The 19828-nt window shown below is 42.4% G+C and overlaps 3 protein-coding genes across 3 annotated transcripts; 1 reads left to right on the top strand and 2 right to left on the bottom strand.

Moving 5' to 3' along the window:
• Window positions 1013-5760, top strand: LOC8060161 (uncharacterized membrane protein At3g27390). The gene is made up of 10 exons (XM_002446641.2): window positions 1013-1962; window positions 2568-2676; window positions 2769-2961; window positions 3060-3196; window positions 3502-3790; window positions 4072-4178; window positions 4256-4412; window positions 4624-4822; window positions 4944-5184; window positions 5281-5760. The coding sequence occupies exons 1-10, from the start codon at window positions 1869-1871 to the stop codon at window positions 5537-5539; spliced, it is 1785 nt and encodes a 594-aa protein (XP_002446686.1). The 5' UTR covers window positions 1013-1868; the 3' UTR covers window positions 5540-5760.
• Window positions 6077-13483, bottom strand: LOC8073679 (dentin sialophosphoprotein). Its single transcript, XM_002448030.2, has 8 exons — window positions 13262-13483; window positions 13111-13178; window positions 12088-12349; window positions 10659-11645; window positions 7495-10236; window positions 6954-7008; window positions 6435-6590; window positions 6077-6359 (listed from the first exon to the last, which is right to left on the bottom strand). The coding sequence occupies exons 1-7, from the start codon at window positions 13404-13406 to the stop codon at window positions 6440-6442; spliced, it is 4410 nt and encodes a 1469-aa protein (XP_002448075.1). The 5' UTR covers window positions 13407-13483; the 3' UTR covers window positions 6077-6359; window positions 6435-6439.
• On the bottom strand, window positions 14557-18897 carry LOC8060162 (very-long-chain 3-oxoacyl-CoA reductase 1). Its single transcript, XM_002448031.2, has 3 exons — window positions 18166-18897; window positions 17120-17189; window positions 14557-15057 (listed from the first exon to the last, which is right to left on the bottom strand). The coding sequence occupies exons 1-3, from the start codon at window positions 18819-18821 to the stop codon at window positions 14800-14802; spliced, it is 984 nt and encodes a 327-aa protein (XP_002448076.1). The 5' UTR covers window positions 18822-18897; the 3' UTR covers window positions 14557-14799.

A 19828-nucleotide genomic window follows, 5' to 3' on the forward strand; every position in this document is an offset into this window, starting at 1 on the left:
CAGTACCACTACAACTTCAGTACGTTAAAAACATCGAAATAAAATAATAGTATTGTACCGTTAAATCATAAAATAAATATAAAAATATAAGCACCTATAGAGACGTAGATTTGACATCCTACGTTTCATGTTAACATGATACTTAACGTTCTCTCTTTTTTCTTTCCTTTCCAAAACAGCTAATATACCAGGGGATTAATAAAATTGCTCCCGAACATCTACCAATTTTCAGAGATGGTTAGCATAAAAACCGACCCATAAAATATATTTTAGAGATGGTTTTTTACGTTAACCACCTCTAGAATTAGTTTATTATAGCAATGGTTTCTTATCCAACCACCCCTGTAAAAAGCTGATAAACAAGTAAATTCATATTTTCTTCAAATATAGTTAGATGAATACAAACTTTATGTAAAACCTTTAGAGCTCAACGATATCTAAAATTCTGTAGCTGCCAACTTTTTTATTTGAGTTTGTTTAAGGGTCCAAATTTACATATTTTTATGTTCTTCGCTTTTGAAATTTGAATTTTAGAAATTTTTAAACAATTTCGGATGGAGACATGCTCTATACCAAAGTTGGAGTGCTCAAAGATATCTCAAACTTTTATAGTTGATTTTTTCATTTAAGATCACTTAGAGATAAAATATTCAATATAAGATATTTATAGAAGTTAATACACAATTATAGCATCCTATACATACACCACTTGACTTTCTCCGTTTCTCGCATGATAAAGTACTGTGTATGCCGGTGGACGACGGTAGCCCATGAGTTGGCCACTGCCGTTGTCGAACCAAAGAACTTCCAAACAAAAAGGCGAGGCTACCAGAATCACGCCTCCCAAATTTGGCCAAAATCGTTGCAGGCGAAGGGTCCCCCCTCTCCTACTCCCATTTTCCCACCGTTGGTTTGAAAAGTGTCTGATTCGCGTCGCCAGCGCCGCCGTGCCGTGGGTACTCCGGCTCCGGCCCCCCACCCGCAGCAACCGCCCCCGCGCAAACGCAAAAGGGTCAAGTCAAAGGCCCTCGCTCTCGAGCGGGCCGAACGGCGTGACGGCATCCTGGCCGATAAACAAAGCAAAGCTAATGCCCCAGCGCGCCGCGCAATCGCCTCGCCGCCGCTCCTGCCCGCGCCCAACGGCAACGAATCTGCCTCCCGCTGATCACCTCATCGGTCATCAGAGCCCGCCAGGCCGCCAGCATCAGATTCCCACCCTACTAAACCCTCCTGTTGCGGTTTCTATTCTATCCACTCCAGATAATCACCCGCATTATTTTTCCCACTACTCGGAGGCCCGACCACCGCCGGAGCCCATTCAGCTTTCATCCCCACCACCACCTCCACCGGTGGATGATTTGATGGAGCTGCAGCAGTTTTGCGGGCTGTTGCGGTAACTACTCTACGCCCACCACCAGCAGCAGCAGCAGCTCCTCTGCAAATTTCACCCTCAGAGAAAAAAAAAAATCAAGAGTCCCAAGAGTCTCCGCTCTCCTCCAACCTCCTGCCAACGGCACGCTTGCGTGTCACCGCTCACCGGAGGCGGTCGGTCCCACTTCCGCTGTCTTCTTGCTCACTCCGCCTGCGCTTCTCCTCCTCACGGTTCCATCTCCGGATCCTTGAGTTTGGATGGGATTGGAGACACGGTAGAGCAGCGCGCAGTTTCCCTTTCCCCTCCCAACAAGGTATTCCTGGGTTCCTGCCTGTGAGCTCTGCGGAATTGAGAATTCTGGCAGGACCGGCTCGGAGGAAGGAATGATGGTTGTCTAGAAAAAATCTTTCGGTGGTTATTAAGAATCGGGAGCTTTGGAGGAAAATTCGACTCTTTGGGCTCTAGGTTGGTCTGCGCGAGGCCGAGGAGGTTGCCAATGGAGCCGCCGACTGGGTTCTGGGCCTCGCTTTTGAGCTTCCTCAAGTTCTTGCCCTACTTCTCCGGCCTCCTCATCCTTGGGTTCATCAAAGGTGACTTGCTGTTCTCTCTCGTTTCCTCTCTGCTGATTTTAATCCACGCATTCAGTTCGTTTGGTGGTAATGGGAGGGCTGGCAACTTCTGCCTTGCCTCTCTTGATTTCCCGTTTTGCTCGTACAGGGCTGCTTGATTCAGAGGTTCCTGCCTGTTCTTTGAAAAATTAGCTAGGACCATTTAAATAATTGGTGGGCTGTCCCTTTTTCAGTTAGGTTCTTCTTTGACTTGAACTAAAAGTTCACAGTGCGGCAGGGTAAGTTTAAATAATTGGAAATTCCCAGACCGGGTTTCATTAGAACTGGAACCTGTTGGGGGCTAGTCTCTGAAATGTCCCTTTACCTGTTTTGTGTAAGAACTATCGAATTCGTCATGCTTAGGTTTCAGTCCAATGTCTTTGGCCTCTTGACTGCTTGTTTATGAATGAAAATTCAGTCATTCACTCATGTACTGCGGTCAGAATTGCAAGTATCTGCAATCGGAAAGTTAATGCAATTTTGGAGATGAAATGGTGAACCGACATATTACTACAAAAATAATGATGGAATGACACATGTGATATGATATGCAACCCTCATTTCAGAATATTTGATTGATTTATCAGGTGTTTTGTTGTGCCCTTGGGCATGTCTGATTATGGCAATTGGAATATCTGCACTAGTCCTGGGCTTATGGCCTATGCATCTGATTTGGACATACTACTGCATTATCAGGTACATGTCCTGCAGTTCCATTTTTGGCAACTTCACATTAAATTGCTAACTGGAAGTGCCCACATTTTGTTTCCTCCATTTTCTTGAGGCAGAACCAAGCTGGTGGGACCTGTAGTAAAGCTTCTGCTTCTTATTGCTGCTACTGCAGTCTTGATCATATGGTTGATAATTGGCATCCCGGGAAGTGTATTTGCTGGATTAGTATATGGTTTTCTAGCACCCATAATGGCTACGTTTGATGCAGTTGGAGAAGGCAAAGAAAAGCCATTTGTTCATTGTTTTGTGGTAAGTTTTTCTTTGTATGAGTAGTTTATGCTTTATCTCTGTGGTCGTTTGTTAGCATATCTTTTAGACTTTGCTTAGCTTGCTATTCTGAACTTCAGGATGGAACATGGAGTACTATCACTGGAAGCTGTACAGTAGTCAGGGACGTGAAAGATTTGCTTTTCCACTCCTACTTTTCAATTATGGATGACCTTCGTCTTCAGAAACCTCCTGACGGGAAGCCATATGAGATAAGGTCTGCATCTTATTCACTATTGGCTGTTTATATCTTTCAACTTTACACCTCAAGACCAGAGACTTTTGCTGTTACTTTTTCCTCTTTTCTCCTTTTAGCATTAGGCTTTTAGCTTTAATGTGCAAGAATCACTCTTTATGCTTGACTTGAGATAACAGTTGCAAGAAAGCATGCATTCAGACATTCATTTTGAATAATATAATCCCCCGTTCCAGTGCTTTGCATTGAGATGGCACTTTTCTGATTATTTTTCATCTGAAGAACAATGTAAAATAAACTAACATACATGACTTTCTTTTTCCCAGATTGCTTGATATTCCTGGTGCCTTGATAGCGGCCGCATTTGGGCTTCTACTTGATGGAATAATGTTCACATTAATTGCCTTCTATAAGTGCCCTGTGATGCTTTTCAAAGGATGGAAACGACTGATCCAGGATATGATTGGGAGAGAAGGGCCTTTCCTGGAGACGGCTTGTGTGCCATTTGCTGGTCTTGCTATTCTTCTTTGGCCATTTGCTGTAGTAGGAGCCGTTCTGGCATCCATACTCTCCAGTGTCCCTTTAGGTGCTTATGGTGCAGTTGTAGCTTATCAGGTATGGTAAAATTCCCTCTTTTTCAGTGACTGATGACAAACAATGCATACTTTTTTCAAGAACACGTCTGTTGATGCGATTTTCATTAAAAGGAAGTTTTAATTGTTTACAACGGATACCACGCCTCCAACACGAGAAGCGTAGCAGGGCTGGTGACCATGCACGCTACGCTACATTGCATACTTTCATCACAACATTTTTTGAGCAAGCACTGCCACCTTATGATGAAGTATTAGCTCATTTAACCTGTTGCTATTGAAGTCATCTTGATCATGTCTCAGGAATCCTCCTTTGTCATGGGACTTGCCTATGTGTTCTCATCAGTGTCTATATTTGATGAATACACGAACGATGTTCTCGACATGGCACCTGGTTCTTGTTTTCCAAGGTAAATTAATACTGAATGCCTTTGGTTGCTATGGTAAACGATTCAAAATGTCTGGTACTGACTTTTCAAATCTCTAGATTTAAATATCGAAAGGGCAAAGGTGAGTCTTCGCACGGACATAGTGCTCCGTTATCCAGACCAGCCTCATTCGACAGGGAGAAGCAAGAAGGGAAAAAACCTCCATCTCGTGTTACGTCATTTAAGAACAGCATTGATGAGTTCAATCCATTCAAGGTGATTCTTTTCTCCAAAAATAGTTAGGCTGCAATTCAAATTCTGTAGACTTTCACTTTCTGTACAGTCCAATCAGGGTAGTACATACTTAGAATAGGGTATTCACTGTGCAAATAAATTTTCAATAAAATGTTTCTGTACTGGTAGTAATATGTAATATGTAAACATATGAAGTCAGGGCATTATATAACTGAATGATACCGTTATGCAGTTGCTGGACCACCTATTTGCCGAGTGCAGGAACCAGGGGGAGGCTTTGGTCAACAAAGGGGTGATAACAATGAAAGACATTGAAGAAACTAAGTCTGGAAAAGTTGGCAGCGGTGTTCTTAATGTTGGTCTACCAGCATATGTTATCCTTAATGCACTCCTTCGGTCTGCAAAAGCTGATTCAGTCGGGCTAATCTTAAGTACGTGCACAACAAAATTAGGTCTTTCTTCCATTTTAACTGTTGTTATGACTAGTTGTAGGGTTTTTTTTCCCGGATTGTTATGACTCTAGCTTGACTTGCTTTGGAAAAAAAAATGCAGGTGACGGCTCTGAGATTACATCTGACAATAGACCTAAAAGTACCATCTTTGATTGGTTCTTTGACCCACTTATGGTTATAAAGGAACAAATCAAAGCTGAGAATCTCAGCGAAGAAGAGGAAGAATATCTGAAAATGCGAGTACTGTTGGCTGGGGATCCCAGTCGCCTGAAAGGTTCTCTGCCTCATGTTCCATCCTTGACCGAGCGAAAAAAGGCAGATATAGATGCATTCGCTCGCAGGTATCTCCTCCGTCCTCCCCTTCAGCCTTTATTTTGATGGAGGATGCAAACATGGACGTTTACTTATCGATCTTTTCACTCTTCTTCTGCTGCAAGATTGCAAGGAATCACAAAGTCGATATCTAGATATCCTACAGCGAAGCGCCGCTTCGACATCCTTGTGAAGGCGCTCCTGTCAGAGCTTGAGAGGACGATGGGTGGCAGCAGCCAATCTGCCAATGGATCCCAGTCTCAGGCGCAGAGGCTGCGGAACTCGGTAGCCCGGATGCTCAGCCAAAAATCCATGGGCAAGACGGCCAACATCAGGGATGAAGACCCAGAAGCGCAGATGACAAGATTGTCTCGCACCCCGTGATAGTTTGTAGTTTGACGATGCGGTATGCTGTGGCTGGAACGTAGCTTTCACATGCCGTTCCAGCTTTGTACAAATGAGTAGATGCTGCGGCCTGAACTTATTCTAACCATTGTCTTCAACTCATGTATATGATTTGTATATTTTAGGTACTATATATGTATCGTGTATGCAAATGTTTGCAAGAGTAAATATATATCACATGCAGTCGTTTTTGCAGCTGATGTTGATTTGTTCTGAAAGAAAAACACAGCTCTGTGAATGGAAAGTAGTGATTGATACAAAATACATCACAAATCACAAAAGAAGTAAAAAAACAAACAACTGAAAAATACACAATCCACGACAGCTAACGCCAGCGGCAGAAGGCGGAGCACCGGCGAGATGTAGATGTGGGGGGAGAGGAATGGTGGAGATGGGTAGTGGGGTAGAATAGAACTCACTGTAGCCCTGCGCACCTGCTGCAACCGTGTACGAGTCCTATTTCAGATGAACTATTTGTCACACAGCATCTGATCAGTCAGGACTCCACAGGATTTTAAATTTCTTGCAGTGAACATTACTGCCGGAAATCGAAATGAACCAAGACTCAGGGGTGAGAATCTGAGAATGCGCGTCGTTCTTACATATATATAATATAGTAGTTCTGGTAAAATGTATCATGAACATCATCGATTCGTCCTCAGGCAAAAGATAGTTTAAGCCCGACAAAAGAAGGAACTACGTGTGGTGTATTGGCCATAACCGACAAAAATGCCATCAGCAACATCAACTTATGGGAGGTTCGGCTACAACTCTTGTAGTTGTAGGGCTCGCCTGAAACCTGCACCGTTATCAGGTGGTCAGGTGGATAATAGCAAAAGGTTGAAGCAGGGTCAGTGCTTCTCTTCATTATTACCATGTTCAGCGCCAAAGGTCATCCGTGGGCTGGCTATCAGGCACAATGGTGTCATCATCTAACAGCTCCGCCTGCTTCTTTCTTGCCTTCTGATAGCTACGGGAACCACGGAGGATGGAGCCAATATCCAGACCACCTTTGAGACTCCTCTGAGATCTGAACAAGTGGGAGGAAAGCAACTCAGGTGTCAGTAAGCTTCAGCTGACGACAAGGAAACAAACATGACTAACTCAGTTCCGAAATAAGGGATCCTGAACCTGGACAACAGGGGTAAGTAGTAAACAAACAATTTGATCAAACAAGTCACCGTGTGGTTGTTTCAACCAGCTAAGGTTATTCTAAAGGCAGCTACTCTACAGCACTAATGCATGACCAAGCCACAGTAGGTATTAGGTTTAGGTTACTATAATGCCTACCATGCAACATTATACTTGCCCATCCACATCGCCACAAGCTGATACAAGAAAATAGGCATTTCTCTAATAACTATTTTCTCAGTTTGCAGGTCAGATAACTCACAGTGATACGGTGCCATCATCAGGAACCTCGCTTTCATAGGCTGCAGATGAAATACCTGCCAAGGGCAAATTGGTTAGACACATGTCGACCAGGACATCTGATGCCACATCTAAAATAATCCATAAGCAGTTTAGATGAATAATGAACCTGTAAAACATGCTCTGAAGAAAGTAGATTGCTAAAAACATTCATGTCCTAAGTTAACTAGAACTGAACCTTTTACCAATCAGAGTACATCAGCACCAGAGATATTAATGCAACATTTCAGAATGGTAAATCTAGCATTTTCAAGCATGGCATTGATAGAGAAAAAGAAAAAGAAATTTATCAGTGCAGGAACTTCCAATGAACTTGTGAATATGACCAATGAACTCAGCAATTTTTCACCAATTTTGACTGCAGGAAGGCATCCACCCCCAAGAAGCATAGATAGATATAAACAACCAAAGGGAAGTGATGTTACAAATCCCAAGGAATGAACTAATGCATGACCAAGTGCAAATGTGATCCTATTCCATGTGATACTATCTAAGGTTCCCACCTGAGTCAGCAGATGTAGATGAACTATCAGGTGATCCTTCCATGACAGTCTTGGTGTCCAATTCATCATCAGAACCTTCACTGATACGGTCATCGAATATTGCACCAGAGCCTACTTTCCTACTCGCTTTTTTGGAGTTTCCACGGGTCTCTTCATACCTTTTATTTGGGACTTTCCGGACTGCAACTCTATATCGGTTAGCACTTTGTGGCGTGCCCTCTATGCTGTCACTTGACGCTTGTGGGCTCATGGAAAAATCTTTCACAAGGTTGCTTACAGGCTTAGGATTTGGAGCCACCTTTCCCTCGATAGTAGACCCATCAGGCTTTCTAATCTTAGCATGGGGCTTTGTAGAAGTGAATTTCCTCACTTCTTTACTTATATGTGCATGATCCTTTTCAGTGAGCAACTTGCTCTGATCATCAACACTCTGGTGGAGATTCTTCTCAGGAGTATGATTCCAAGTGGCATCTTCTGGTTCATGTGGCATTATACTGACATTCTGAGTAACTTTGCTGTTGCTCTCTTTCCCATTGTCCTGACCCATCCTTTGTTTTTGTACAATAGAAACAAGTGAATCTTGGGTACCAATATCAATGCCTTGACTATCACAATTAGGATTGTCCCTTTCAGCAGTAGGTACTTCCATATTAGCTTTGCCCTTTCTCTTCTTCTTATCCTTGCCGTTATTCACATTCTCATTTTCTATGTTCATGTTTTCTGTTGCAACAAATGGCACAATATCTTTCTCTGAGGGAAGAGATTCTAGAACATCATTTGGTTCAATGCTACCAGTATGTTGCTTTCGTTTCTTCTTCTTTTTATTCTTCACTTCCCTTAAAGATTCATCTTCATTGTTTTGATTACTTTCTGCAGCTATTGATGGATCGTCATTCAGATTGCTGCAGTTAAAATGATCAAGAAAATTGATTCCATCATTAGCAGGATGAAACACAGTGTGGTAATCAGGTTTAACAGCACTAGCACAACTTGTAGTGCTGACTCCCTTTTCAGTCCTGGAGTTCACCAAATCTGCACCGAAACCATGTTCCAGGGCACAATCCCGACTTTTAAGTTCAGAGTTCAAAGATGTTTTCCTTTCCTTTTGAGAATTAGGGTTGGCAGAGTTGAGAGCCATGACATCTTTCTGAACTACATGCAAGGTTGGAGTTCCTGCAGCATTCTCAATATCATGGGTCCCAATGATGTCAGTTACATACTCATCATGGCTGTCCTTTACTGCATGACTATCCAGCTCATGAGTAGAACAATTAGTTTCTCGCATTTTAGGAGTCAAAGTCTCAGAAGCCCTGTCTTTCTGCTCTACTTTCCCAACAGTGCTTAAAGGAGTGCCAACTACAGAACCTCCCTGAACCAAATTTTCTTCCGTACGATTAGCTTCCTTCAAGTCCAATGTATCGAGTACCTGCTTTACAGAACCCTTCTTTCTTCGACGTTTAGTGGCTTTGTGTTTGTCATCAGCTTGCGCAACCACATTTCCAGTTACTATATCCTCAAGGTCACTTGTTTTATCAGCAAACCTCAAAGAATCAGACTCTTTTAATTCTCTATTAGCAGCTTCTTCAGGTACACCACTTGATTGATGAGAAGAGTCAGTCATGGTTGCTAACACTTTCGATTTTTTTCCCTTAGACTTCTTTTGTCTAGGTGGGCTAACAGGAGAAGCAGAGTGAACCGCTGCAGGATATTTTGGAGGTAATGCTGCAGTAACGCTACCAACTTTAACAGCAATGGATTCAGGAACTTCTAGTCCATTCTGATTGCTGCCTAGGTGAGTTTGTCCTGGTAAAAGATCTGCATCCAGATCCTTACTTAAGCTGTCTTTAGATCTTAGATCTGCCAATACCTCATCAATAACATTTGTTGCCGCTACACCTAGACTTTCACTAAGCTTCTTGTGCTTACTAACTGTTTCTCCTTCTATAATGCCCAGGGTTGTTTGCTTTGCATCTATTGGAGTAGCATCTGTGCATTGTATCGAGCTTTCGTTTGTTACAAATCCAGAAGATTTTGTCAGATCTTGACTAGGATTCATACCCTTCAAGGATTCTGAGTGGCGTTTTCTTTTTTTCTTTTTCTTTCCATCGCCACTTGGATTTTCTATTACATTTGAATCCCCTTGATATGCAATGTTTGACATCTGTTGCATAGAAGGTTCATGGACAATCTCCCTTTTAGTAGAAACTGTATCTTGTTTGGCAGCATTTTCACTATACCCATGATCTTTCTCACCAGTAGCATCCACGGAAGGCATGTCAACAGAACCAACCTTTGATTTCTTGCGCTTCTTCACTTGAGAAGTATTTTGATCAGTTTGCCTCTTGTCAGAGGCATCTGTACTTTTGCCATCTTTCTCCATGTTGCTTGTTTCAGGTACACCTTCATTGTGACATCCCTCATTGTGTTGTTTTATTTCTTCATGCTTGTCCCCTTCATCCAAAGGAGTGTGGCTTGCTTTTGTAGTTTTTCCTTCAATAGCTACACTTTCACCTGTAGAATAAATAGCATCTGCAATTGAAGGATCCCTACATCCCTTGAGAGCATGATCAAACTTGTCTTGTTCAGAGATTAGATCAGTAGATGCCTGAGCATTGCTCATAAACTGAACACTTTTGCTCCCCTGGTTTCCATCATTAAGTTCTGATGATGAAAGAGGCAAACCCGATGCTTTGACTATAGTTTCATCTTTGTCAGTCAATTCAACATTATATGCCTCGTCACCTGGATGGTAAGAAAAATAAAAGGAAATCAGTACTCCTACATTTAACAATGAAAATAATCTCAATATTTGTCATTAAGAAGATAAATAAGGTGGATTTATAGTTCTACATATGACATTCATGGCAACTATAGAACATGAAGTTACACCAAGTTTTGGCCAGAGGAAAAAAAATGTATAGACAGATTTTTCATTATTAGTTGTTCAGATCAAGTATCATACTCATACCACGCAGTTACACCAAGTTGCATGATGAAATATATCGAGCCATCATAAATATATTTCCAATTGAATTCAAGCATAAAGAATGCCATATGGTACATTATAGCACCTCATGCTACACTACAAGCAATTTTCAGTAATTAATACAATATATGGATATTATTACTCTGTAACCATAGGCTGTTATGAGGCAGAACTTCACCTCTGGATTTTGATAAATCCGCTGGGGCTGCCCCATACGACGGTTCTGTCGTTATTTGAGCAGAAGCAGATTTTGAAGGGGCCAATTGATGTTTTTTCTTCTTCTTTCCAGCAGCACTTGGGTTTTCTAGCTGGATGGACTCCTGATGTAAAGTGTCATGGACTTCTTGATGATTTGAAGTGTTTAAAGGTTCCCTAAGAGAAGTAGGATCTGTTTCCAGTAGATGCCTACTTGATGTGTCAGTAGAACTAGTCCTAGATTTTTTGTGCTCCTTTTCTTGTGAAAGATTATCCATTGCATGTATATTATGGATCTGTATCCCTAGGATGTTATGCGGCAGAACTTCACTTATTAAATCTACTGCCATAGCTGATGGTTCTGTTGTCTCTTGAGCAGCAGCAGATTTTGACGGGGACAATTGACGCCTTTTTCTTTTCTTCTTCTTTCCAACAGTGCTTGGATTTTCTAGCTGGATGGACCCCTCATGTAAGGTATCATGGACTTCTTGATGATTAGAAGTGTTTAAAGATCCCACAGTACATGATGTGTCAAAAGAAGCAGTCCTAGATTTTTTGTTCTCCTTTGCTTGTGGAAGAGTATCCTTTGCTTGTATCTCTTCCAGCAGTTGCTCCTCTACCCTGACTTGCTTTTTGTCAGAAACATCATCACCAACGCCGTGGTCTCGACTTGCATGCAGGTCCTCCACAGCATGTGACATATTACTCTCATTTGAAGATTTATCAAGACATGCCATTGATGTGGAACTAATATAAGCACCATCAGTTTGATTAGCATGATTTATCTGGCCACTGTAACTCTTTGCTTTATCAATAACTTGATCAATTCCTGCTTCTGCATCAATGGCCAGACCCACTGCTTTGTTCTTCAGTATTTCAGTATTTAGCTGTGATGAGGATGGCACCAAGGAACAATTTGGCAATGCATCATGTGCTTGAACATTATTCAGTGTGGCATCATCATTACCACCTTCAAAAGAAGAGATAATTCGATTACAACAGCTAGAGGTAAGGACAAAAGAAGAACTGATATTATAAGCTATGAAAAAGCAAGCAGCTTCAACTCACACGTCAAGGGTCAAGACTTAGGACAACTACTAATCACATGCTGTTTTCTACAAAAATGTTGTGAATGCATCGAAGAGAGTTTTAAACATGAAGGAGAAACTCCTCAGTGGAATAGGATGGCTATGTAGTTTTAGCATCTACTGGGTCACAGACGCCTTTAGATTGATCTTGATGCAAGAGACATGCATAAAGATTCTTTTTTGGAAATACGTGAACTTGATCATCCAGTTGAAATGAATTATGCAGTCAACCAAGCATATAAATAACAAGCAAATCAGGAAGAAGTAATGTTAATTTGATATGTTTCATATGCCAGAGATAATTCCTAGGGTTTTGCGGTTTACCTTCAAGGCCTCTAGAGGGCATATCACAAGCAACATCTGGTGCCATCACAGTCAGCTCCTCAACATGGTTCTTTACATGAATTCCAAGACAAACATCACTCACTCTTCTATTATCAGTTCCTGGAGCATCTCGGCAGCAGTGTGCGGCTGCTGTAGCCTCTGCCATATTGACGTGAAGAAAGCACCCACCTTTAATTTTGGTGAAGACACTCATCACTGTCATTGAATCAGAGAGGTGATACAGTACACCCTTCCGGCGGACCTGGTGAATAACAATCACTTATATAAGCTAACAATACCTTTTTGCAAGATTTGGTACAATTAAATAGAAATGCTAAACTTCTAGTCATTCCCTCAATAATCAATAAGTGACTTTGATCTTATGCCTTTGATTTACATAATAATTCCATAATTTTACATAAATCTTAAGAATCATGTCCACCCAACATGAACTTCCAAAATTTGCATGCACAGCTAAGCTAGATTATGAAACTGCAATAAGATCACAAGTCATTGGACTTAGTTACAGACTTCCAAAGTTACACCGCCTGATTTAGCATGCAGTACATTATGTACAAATGAAAAAAAGCCTGCACACATGTAGTGCAGTAGATAGTAATTCCACAGCATTGCACTAAAAGATGCTCTTCTCTCTTGAATTTCAATATCCACATTAATGGGGGTCAAAACACAACAAAACAGATGGCAGATTACATGCAAGAACCACCCATCCATTACTTAAAGCTACAGCATTATGATGTTTATGGAGAAAATCACATTCACAGCCTCATAGGGCCACAAGGGGTGACAACTAATTCAGCACCAACTGAGGAGTCCATCAAGAACCCTTTGCAGCATGCAACCCCCACCGATTGAAATCAACTTATTATCAACAATAAGCTAATACTGAAATATAATAAACTCTACAGCCAAACTAAAATGCGTCTATGCGATCTTCATGGGCTGATTGCAATACAAAACTTCACTAAAAGTCGAACACCCAACAGAGCTACGAAACAGGACCTGGAAGGACTTGACGGTGACGGGGCCGAGGTCGGGGAAGGCGGCAGCGTGCTCCTCGGCCACCTGCGCTGTGCATAGACCAACACACGAATCAGTTCCTATGGGCACCTGCCGTACGAAGAGACAGGGAGAAGAAGCGCGAGGGGAGTACACTTTAGGCCACGGATGGCTGTGTCCGGGGCGACGAGCAGGGCGAGATGGGTGCCGAGATTGGTGTCAAGGAAGAGGGAGATGGGGGCGTCTCCGCCCTCGCGGTGTGCCATTAGCAGCCGCGGCGGCGGCGGGGCGGCGGCCATAGCGGGGCAAGCGGGCGCCACTGGCTGTGAGACGAGAGGGCGGCGGCGGGGACGGCGGCACGGGTCGTGAGGGTCTTATGGTGCGTTTTAGGGCATGCAAAGGCGTATTTCTTTTTTTTTAATCAGCAAAGGCGTATTTCCTTTTTTTTAATCAGCAAAGGAGTATTTCTTAGGACGCCTTTCAGTTAACTGCAATTTGGAAATTCAATTTTAGTTTTAGTTTAGATCATTTAGTCCTGGTTCGTTTGACAGGGTTTGAGGCTGGAAACTGTTCCAGCTAATTTATATTAATAGAAATAAACCTATTAATCCACCTAGAATTATTCCAGGGCATCCAATCCAGATGAAATGAACGGACCATTAGATGGAGCCCTCATCAAACCCCAAACAATTTAAAATAAACAAGCTGAAATCAGAAATAGATCAAACAAATTTCTTAGGTTTGCTTCCAAACAACTTGTCAATGTCTGGAGTCTCCTTTGCCTTACAATCGGCCTCTTAGAATACCATCTACTTGTCTTTGAAGCACTAATTTATAGTAAAGCAGGAGTATTTTATGTTAGCTTAGCGGCATACTTAACTTCTTTAAGAAAAGAAGATATTCTATTGAATTGATAGAAAGATTACATCTCTATTTACATTCAAGTTTCTGCATAAGAAAATGCACTAGAGTAAATTCAGAGCCCCTAATTATAATTTTTATCTCCTTGTCCTTCATGATTGTCTAGTCTAACATGTCGAAACTTAGTGACCCAAATTACCACAATCAGAGCATCACCTCCAATCATCCACAACGACATATCTAAAACTTTAGAAATGCCACATGATCCAACACCACAGGAACTTCCTTTAATTGTTTTGTTATTGAATCACCAAAACCCACTAGCTAGGGTGGGGAGATGAGCTCTTCGTTGGCCATGATCTTGCCTTAGCTTTGCAATGAAGCAAGAGGTATTTTAGCTGTAACGATGGTGGCTTGGTATTACTTTACACGCTCTAGTCGTTGCTAGAGGGTAGATGGGTAAGAAGCTGCTTTATATAGTGGAAAAATCTAGGCTACTGTTCGAGAAATGGGCTAGGTCGGGAGATAGAGTATTGTGTAACATGTACGGAAACATGATTAGATTAGAAAAGATAGAGATGTGTTGTGAAATGTTTATGTTTATCCATGCCAATAGTATTGCTGATACACTTTGATGACCTACCAGGCTGAATACAAGACGAAAGATTACCATATGGTCCATGCTTAGATTATTTCTTGTACAACACAAGATGAAATAACTTTCTTACACCAACACACTACAATATAAATGTATGTGGAAGAAATCCCTGATTACTACTACCATGGACATGTTATATAGATGATACGACTAATCTTGAGGCCTCATTGTTGCTAATGTGTCTTCCTCTTAGCGTCTTTGGCCCGCCCCTTGGTGCGAACATCTAGTGCTACGTTGAGGATCATCTTATCAGCGACAGGCTCAGGCACAAAGGAGCCGAGGAACCACAATAGCGCATGTGTCCAATATGGTGTGCATCGCGGTTCATACCCGATGTAGCGAATAGCCGCACGGGCATATGTATCGGGGGATGGCACAAAGAAGGATGAAGTCTTGATGGACGCCATCTTTGTGGCCACTAACATTGGTACCTGCACATTGTATATGTATGTAACATGCGTATCGTAGAACATCAGATCAAGATGTGCTCAGTAGTTACTCTTGCATGGTAACAAAGTTCAAAAGACTTGAATTACATTGTATATGTATGTAACATGTGTATCGTAGAACATCATATCAAGACGTGCTCAGTAGTTACTCTTGCATGGCAACAAAGTTCAAAAGACTTGAATTGACATTGTGTCGCAAAAGTCATGTAATGATGTAACTCTCTAGCTAGTAGGGCAAGTGGTGGTTGCCTGGGCCATTGATGTCGTGGTAGGGGCATTTGCATGATAGTGTGCCTAAGGAGATGGCAAACCAATGACAATGGCGACTGACAGGGAAGTGAGTATGGAATGATAGGTTGGGCATGCTTTGGTAGTTGACAAAGATTGATCTACTTATGAATGTTGGATATTAGTGCAACGGTGATAGCTTTGGAAGATGGTTGGTACAACAACTAGCCAGAGACACTCTCACATGGTAATGGTAGTGTCCAACTCGTTGTGGTAGTATCACCCTTTTTTCCTAGTGGAGCTAAGCGGTGGCAGTGGCGATGAGTATGGAAGATGGTTCCACGGTTGCTAGCATTTTTTGGTGCTATAATATTTTCTTTGGTGACTGGTTTGGTTTTCATCCATGCACACTAGAGCGACAACGACTACACATGCATGTTTGTAGCTAGTTTGTTGTGATAGTGGCAACTCGTATATGAACACTTATTGCTAGGTTGCCCATGAACGAGTGATTATGGCATTAACTTGGGCTCGTTTGAGTGGCCATGTGTTGTGGCAATGGCGACACTCTTCACTTGGAGTGACACTAAGGTTTGACGACCCGTTGTGGTTGGCGTCCCGTGAGAGGGTGGCGGAACCTATGGTTCGGTGTTGTGGCATCAAGTCATGCATGTTTGTGGCCTGGTTCATGCAACAACTTCCTCCAGTTGGCAATAGTTTATTACAACTATTTCTTCGACAACTTGTCTCACTATGAATGACATGTTTGGTGTGTCGATGGTGGCTCTTGGCATGATAGGGATGCAAGGGTTTTTTAAGTTAGATGGTTGTTTTTGGGCAAAGACTCAAATCTGCCAGACATTCAGGAATGTTTTTCTCTCATAGTAAATCAACAAACAGTACTTTCAGCTAAAGCGCTTGGTTAAAAAACGATGGCTGAAAGTATTGTTTCTTGATTTTTTATGAGAGAAAAATATTGTTGAATGGTAAGACAGATTCAGCAGATAAGCTTAAGCGAACAGGACAAGATTAGCAATGCTGACATGATTGGTTTTCCATGTACCTTGTTGGAGGCTTTGCCATGAGGTCACTCTCCTCAACTTATGTGTGGGTGGGTGGGTAGGGGGTCAGTTTGAAAAGCTTGTGTATGTTTCTTCTTTTGACATTGGCGACACTTGTTGATAACATTTTCCTTCTTGAATACATCACCACCAAACACCCCTCTTCCATGAGCTTGCCATTGTGTTGCTATCGAGGTGTTTTGGTGGATGAGTCGGTAATTTTTGTTGTGCTGTTGTCTTGATGTTGCTTCTTTCATGTGGGCCTTAATTTTTTATTTTGTTGTATATTATTGTTATTGTTGTTGTAAGTCTCTTTTCCCTATTAATATACACTCAAGTGATTTCTTATATGTTGCTTTTTGAAAGAAAAATAATAAAACTCATAACAACCTAGCTAGTCCATATTTTTGTAAGTGCTTGTGCTATTGATTGTTCCATTGTTTTCATATGTGACACGTGATGACTATATTTATTTGGTGCAATTGAAAGGTTTTCGATGAGTTATAATAAATAAAGGGTTTAATCTCCAACAAAAACATGCGGCATATCAACCATCAGCTGAAACATGTGTTGCATGACATCAAGTGTAAGTGATGTTCATACCCGAACCCATTGCACTCCGATACGAGTCTCACTTAGGACAACATGAGAAAATAATGTTCTTATTCTTATACTGTTATACAAGAGGCTTCTCGACCACTATATATAGCTAAACAGGAGAGATATTTTTCACAATTAAAAAGAATAGTTAATACCTGGCATTGCACGTCAATGCCTTTGCTCCTGTACTCAACATATAGGCATCTTGAAAATTGGTCGATATAGCTGGTAAATCAAAGCAAAATAGTCACAAAACATTTGTTCAATGTTAATAATTAGGTAGCAAATCACAGCTGTTTAAAACATGAAAAGTTTGTTTGCCTCATATTTGTGCATGAAGCAACACCCACATATTTAAACTATTTGGAGAACCATCACATAAATATTCTCTCCATAGCTCTTGTGTCTCCAACGAACTTTTTAAGTTTTGTTCTCTATGCTCAAATGATTTATCATAAATTTTTGTTCTATAAAGAAATTTATGAGAAATCTATCTTGTATTGAATCTAGAGGGTGATGTAGCCTATCCATAAGCGAGAGCGAGGTAGATAATTTTGGAGAGCGGAAGATTTATATATGGATAATAGTTTAGACGTTAGACGGTTAGAGTCTATTAGACTTTGACTTTTTAACTTGTTTTCTAAATTTTAAAATAATAAATCATACAAAGAGTCTCTTTGGAGATATTCTTAGAGACAATGTTATAGAAACAAACTTAAACGAACACGTTTTATCTTAATATAATTTCTCAAAAACATAAAGATGGATAGCCAGCGGTAGGGCGGTCGGTGTTTCCAGGTGTAGCTAATTTCCATGGAAGAATGACAATGCACGACTACAGAAGTAAAAATATCCAAGTTAAGTAAGTCGTTGCAAAACTTGCAACGAATGGATTTTGATTGTTTACGTTGTGTTGACGAGACTTTCTCAAAAAATTGACTAGTAATTAAACAAATTTGAAATATCATCAAAAAAAAAAAAACTTAGTGTTCCATGTGATCAACCCAAAATTGTACTACTTTTTAGCGGCATGCATTTTGGCAACAGTCCCATCGAATGATGAAGGTACAAAGGTACTGAAGAACTGCTGTAGGTGCATCGGCATCGGTGGTGAAGGTGCACAGATTACTGTCTCGAAATTTCAAACAGCTACTGAAGAAATTAAAGAGTTGATGAAAGGCATAACGGCAGAGGCACTCACGCCTTGGTGGCGGCGTAGACTGTGTAGAGCGGGTCGGACGGCAGAATAGCGGAGGCGCCGGAGCCGATGTTCACCACGGCGCCGCGCCCGCGTCGCACCATGCCGGGGAGCACGGCGTGCGTCACCCGCGTGACGGCGTCGACGTTGAGCCGTATCAGGTTCCGCACGAGCGCCTCGTCCACCTCGTGGAAGTAGCGCGCGTACGGGTAGCACGCGCCGGCGTTGTTCACGAGCACGCCGATGTCAAGTTCCCCCAGGAACTCCCCGAGCGCGTCCACCTTCGCGGCGAGGCCGTCGCCGGCGAAGTCGAGCACGAAGGTGCGCACCTGGGCGCCGGGGTGCCTGGCCTTCACCTCGGCCGACACGGCGGCCAGCTTGTCGGGGCTGCGGCCCACAAGGACGAGGCCGAGGTCCGCCGCGGCCAGGCGGAACGACAGCGCGCGGCCGATGCCGTCGGTGGCGCCCGTCACGACGGCCCACGTGCCGTACCGCCGGCGCAGCGGCCTCGCGGGCCGCAGGAACGCCGCGTACAGCCACAGCGCCAGGCGCGCCGCGGCGCGCGCGCACAGCAGGAGCCCCAGCGTCGCGAGCGGCGCTGCCAGCGCCCACGCGGCGGGCTGCGCGTCGTGCGCGCTCCACGCCGCTGCTCCGGCCATGGAAATGACGATGAGGTGCTTCCAGCTCCGCGCGCAGGGAGTGGTCTCGCGGCGGGACCTGGCTGCTGCTGCTGCAGCAGATGCGCACGGTGTGAGCTTGTTGTTGCCTTCAGGTTCGAGGGGCTTGGAAATATAGCGCGGGAGTGATGGGCGTTGGTGGTGCGCGGTTGTCGGGTGGTTTGGTGTTGGCGTACGTGCCACCGCCCACCGGCATCACGCGCGCGCGCACGCGGCACGCCGTCGTGGCTACTTCACGCCTTGCCAGTTCAAAAAAAAAATGCAAAAAAATTCAGATTCTTCATTATATCAAATTTTGCGGCATACGTATGAACATTAACGTGGTGTTTAGTTCCCCATAGAATCCAAAATGTAAAATACCAACTACTTTGGAGTGATGAAATGCAAAATGACAAAATTTGTAGGGTCATATTTAGTTCCATCCAAAATGCAAAATTTATTCCTCTCATGAGAGCCTCTTGAGACTCTTTTTGGTTTTTTTTTGCCTCTTGAAGCCAAAATCCAAAATGGAGAATAACCACCTTTTTGTCAAAAAAAATTACATGGTGTTTAGTTTCATTTTACAAAATGATAGACTAAAACCCAAATTTTTTGGGAAAAAAGGGAACTAAACACCCCATAAATAAAATAAATAACTAATTGCACAATTTACCTCTAATTTGCGAGATGAATTTTTTGAGCCTAGTTAGTCCATAATTGAACAATATTTATCAAATACAAACGAAAGTGTTGTAGTATCCATTTTGCAAATTTTTTTAGAACTAAACAAGGCACAAGTTTCAATTGCCTGAAAACTCGTGGGATTTTAGTTGAGGAGCAAATTGAACAACATTGACGAGGAGTAAGGTTGAGAGGCCAGGGCAGCGAGCAATTAAGGTGGCCCATGCCACATGTAGTTTGGGTCTATCCTATAGATTAGATGATCTAATCTACGCTAGTACACTATGTGATTCAAAGAAAAGTTAAAAGCAAAAGAAAAACAGAAAAAA

This window comes from Sorghum bicolor, chromosome 6 (assembly GCF_000003195.3).
Source record: "Sorghum bicolor cultivar BTx623 chromosome 6, Sorghum_bicolor_NCBIv3, whole genome shotgun sequence".
Lineage (NCBI taxonomy): Eukaryota > Viridiplantae > Streptophyta > Magnoliopsida > Poales > Poaceae > Sorghum > Sorghum bicolor.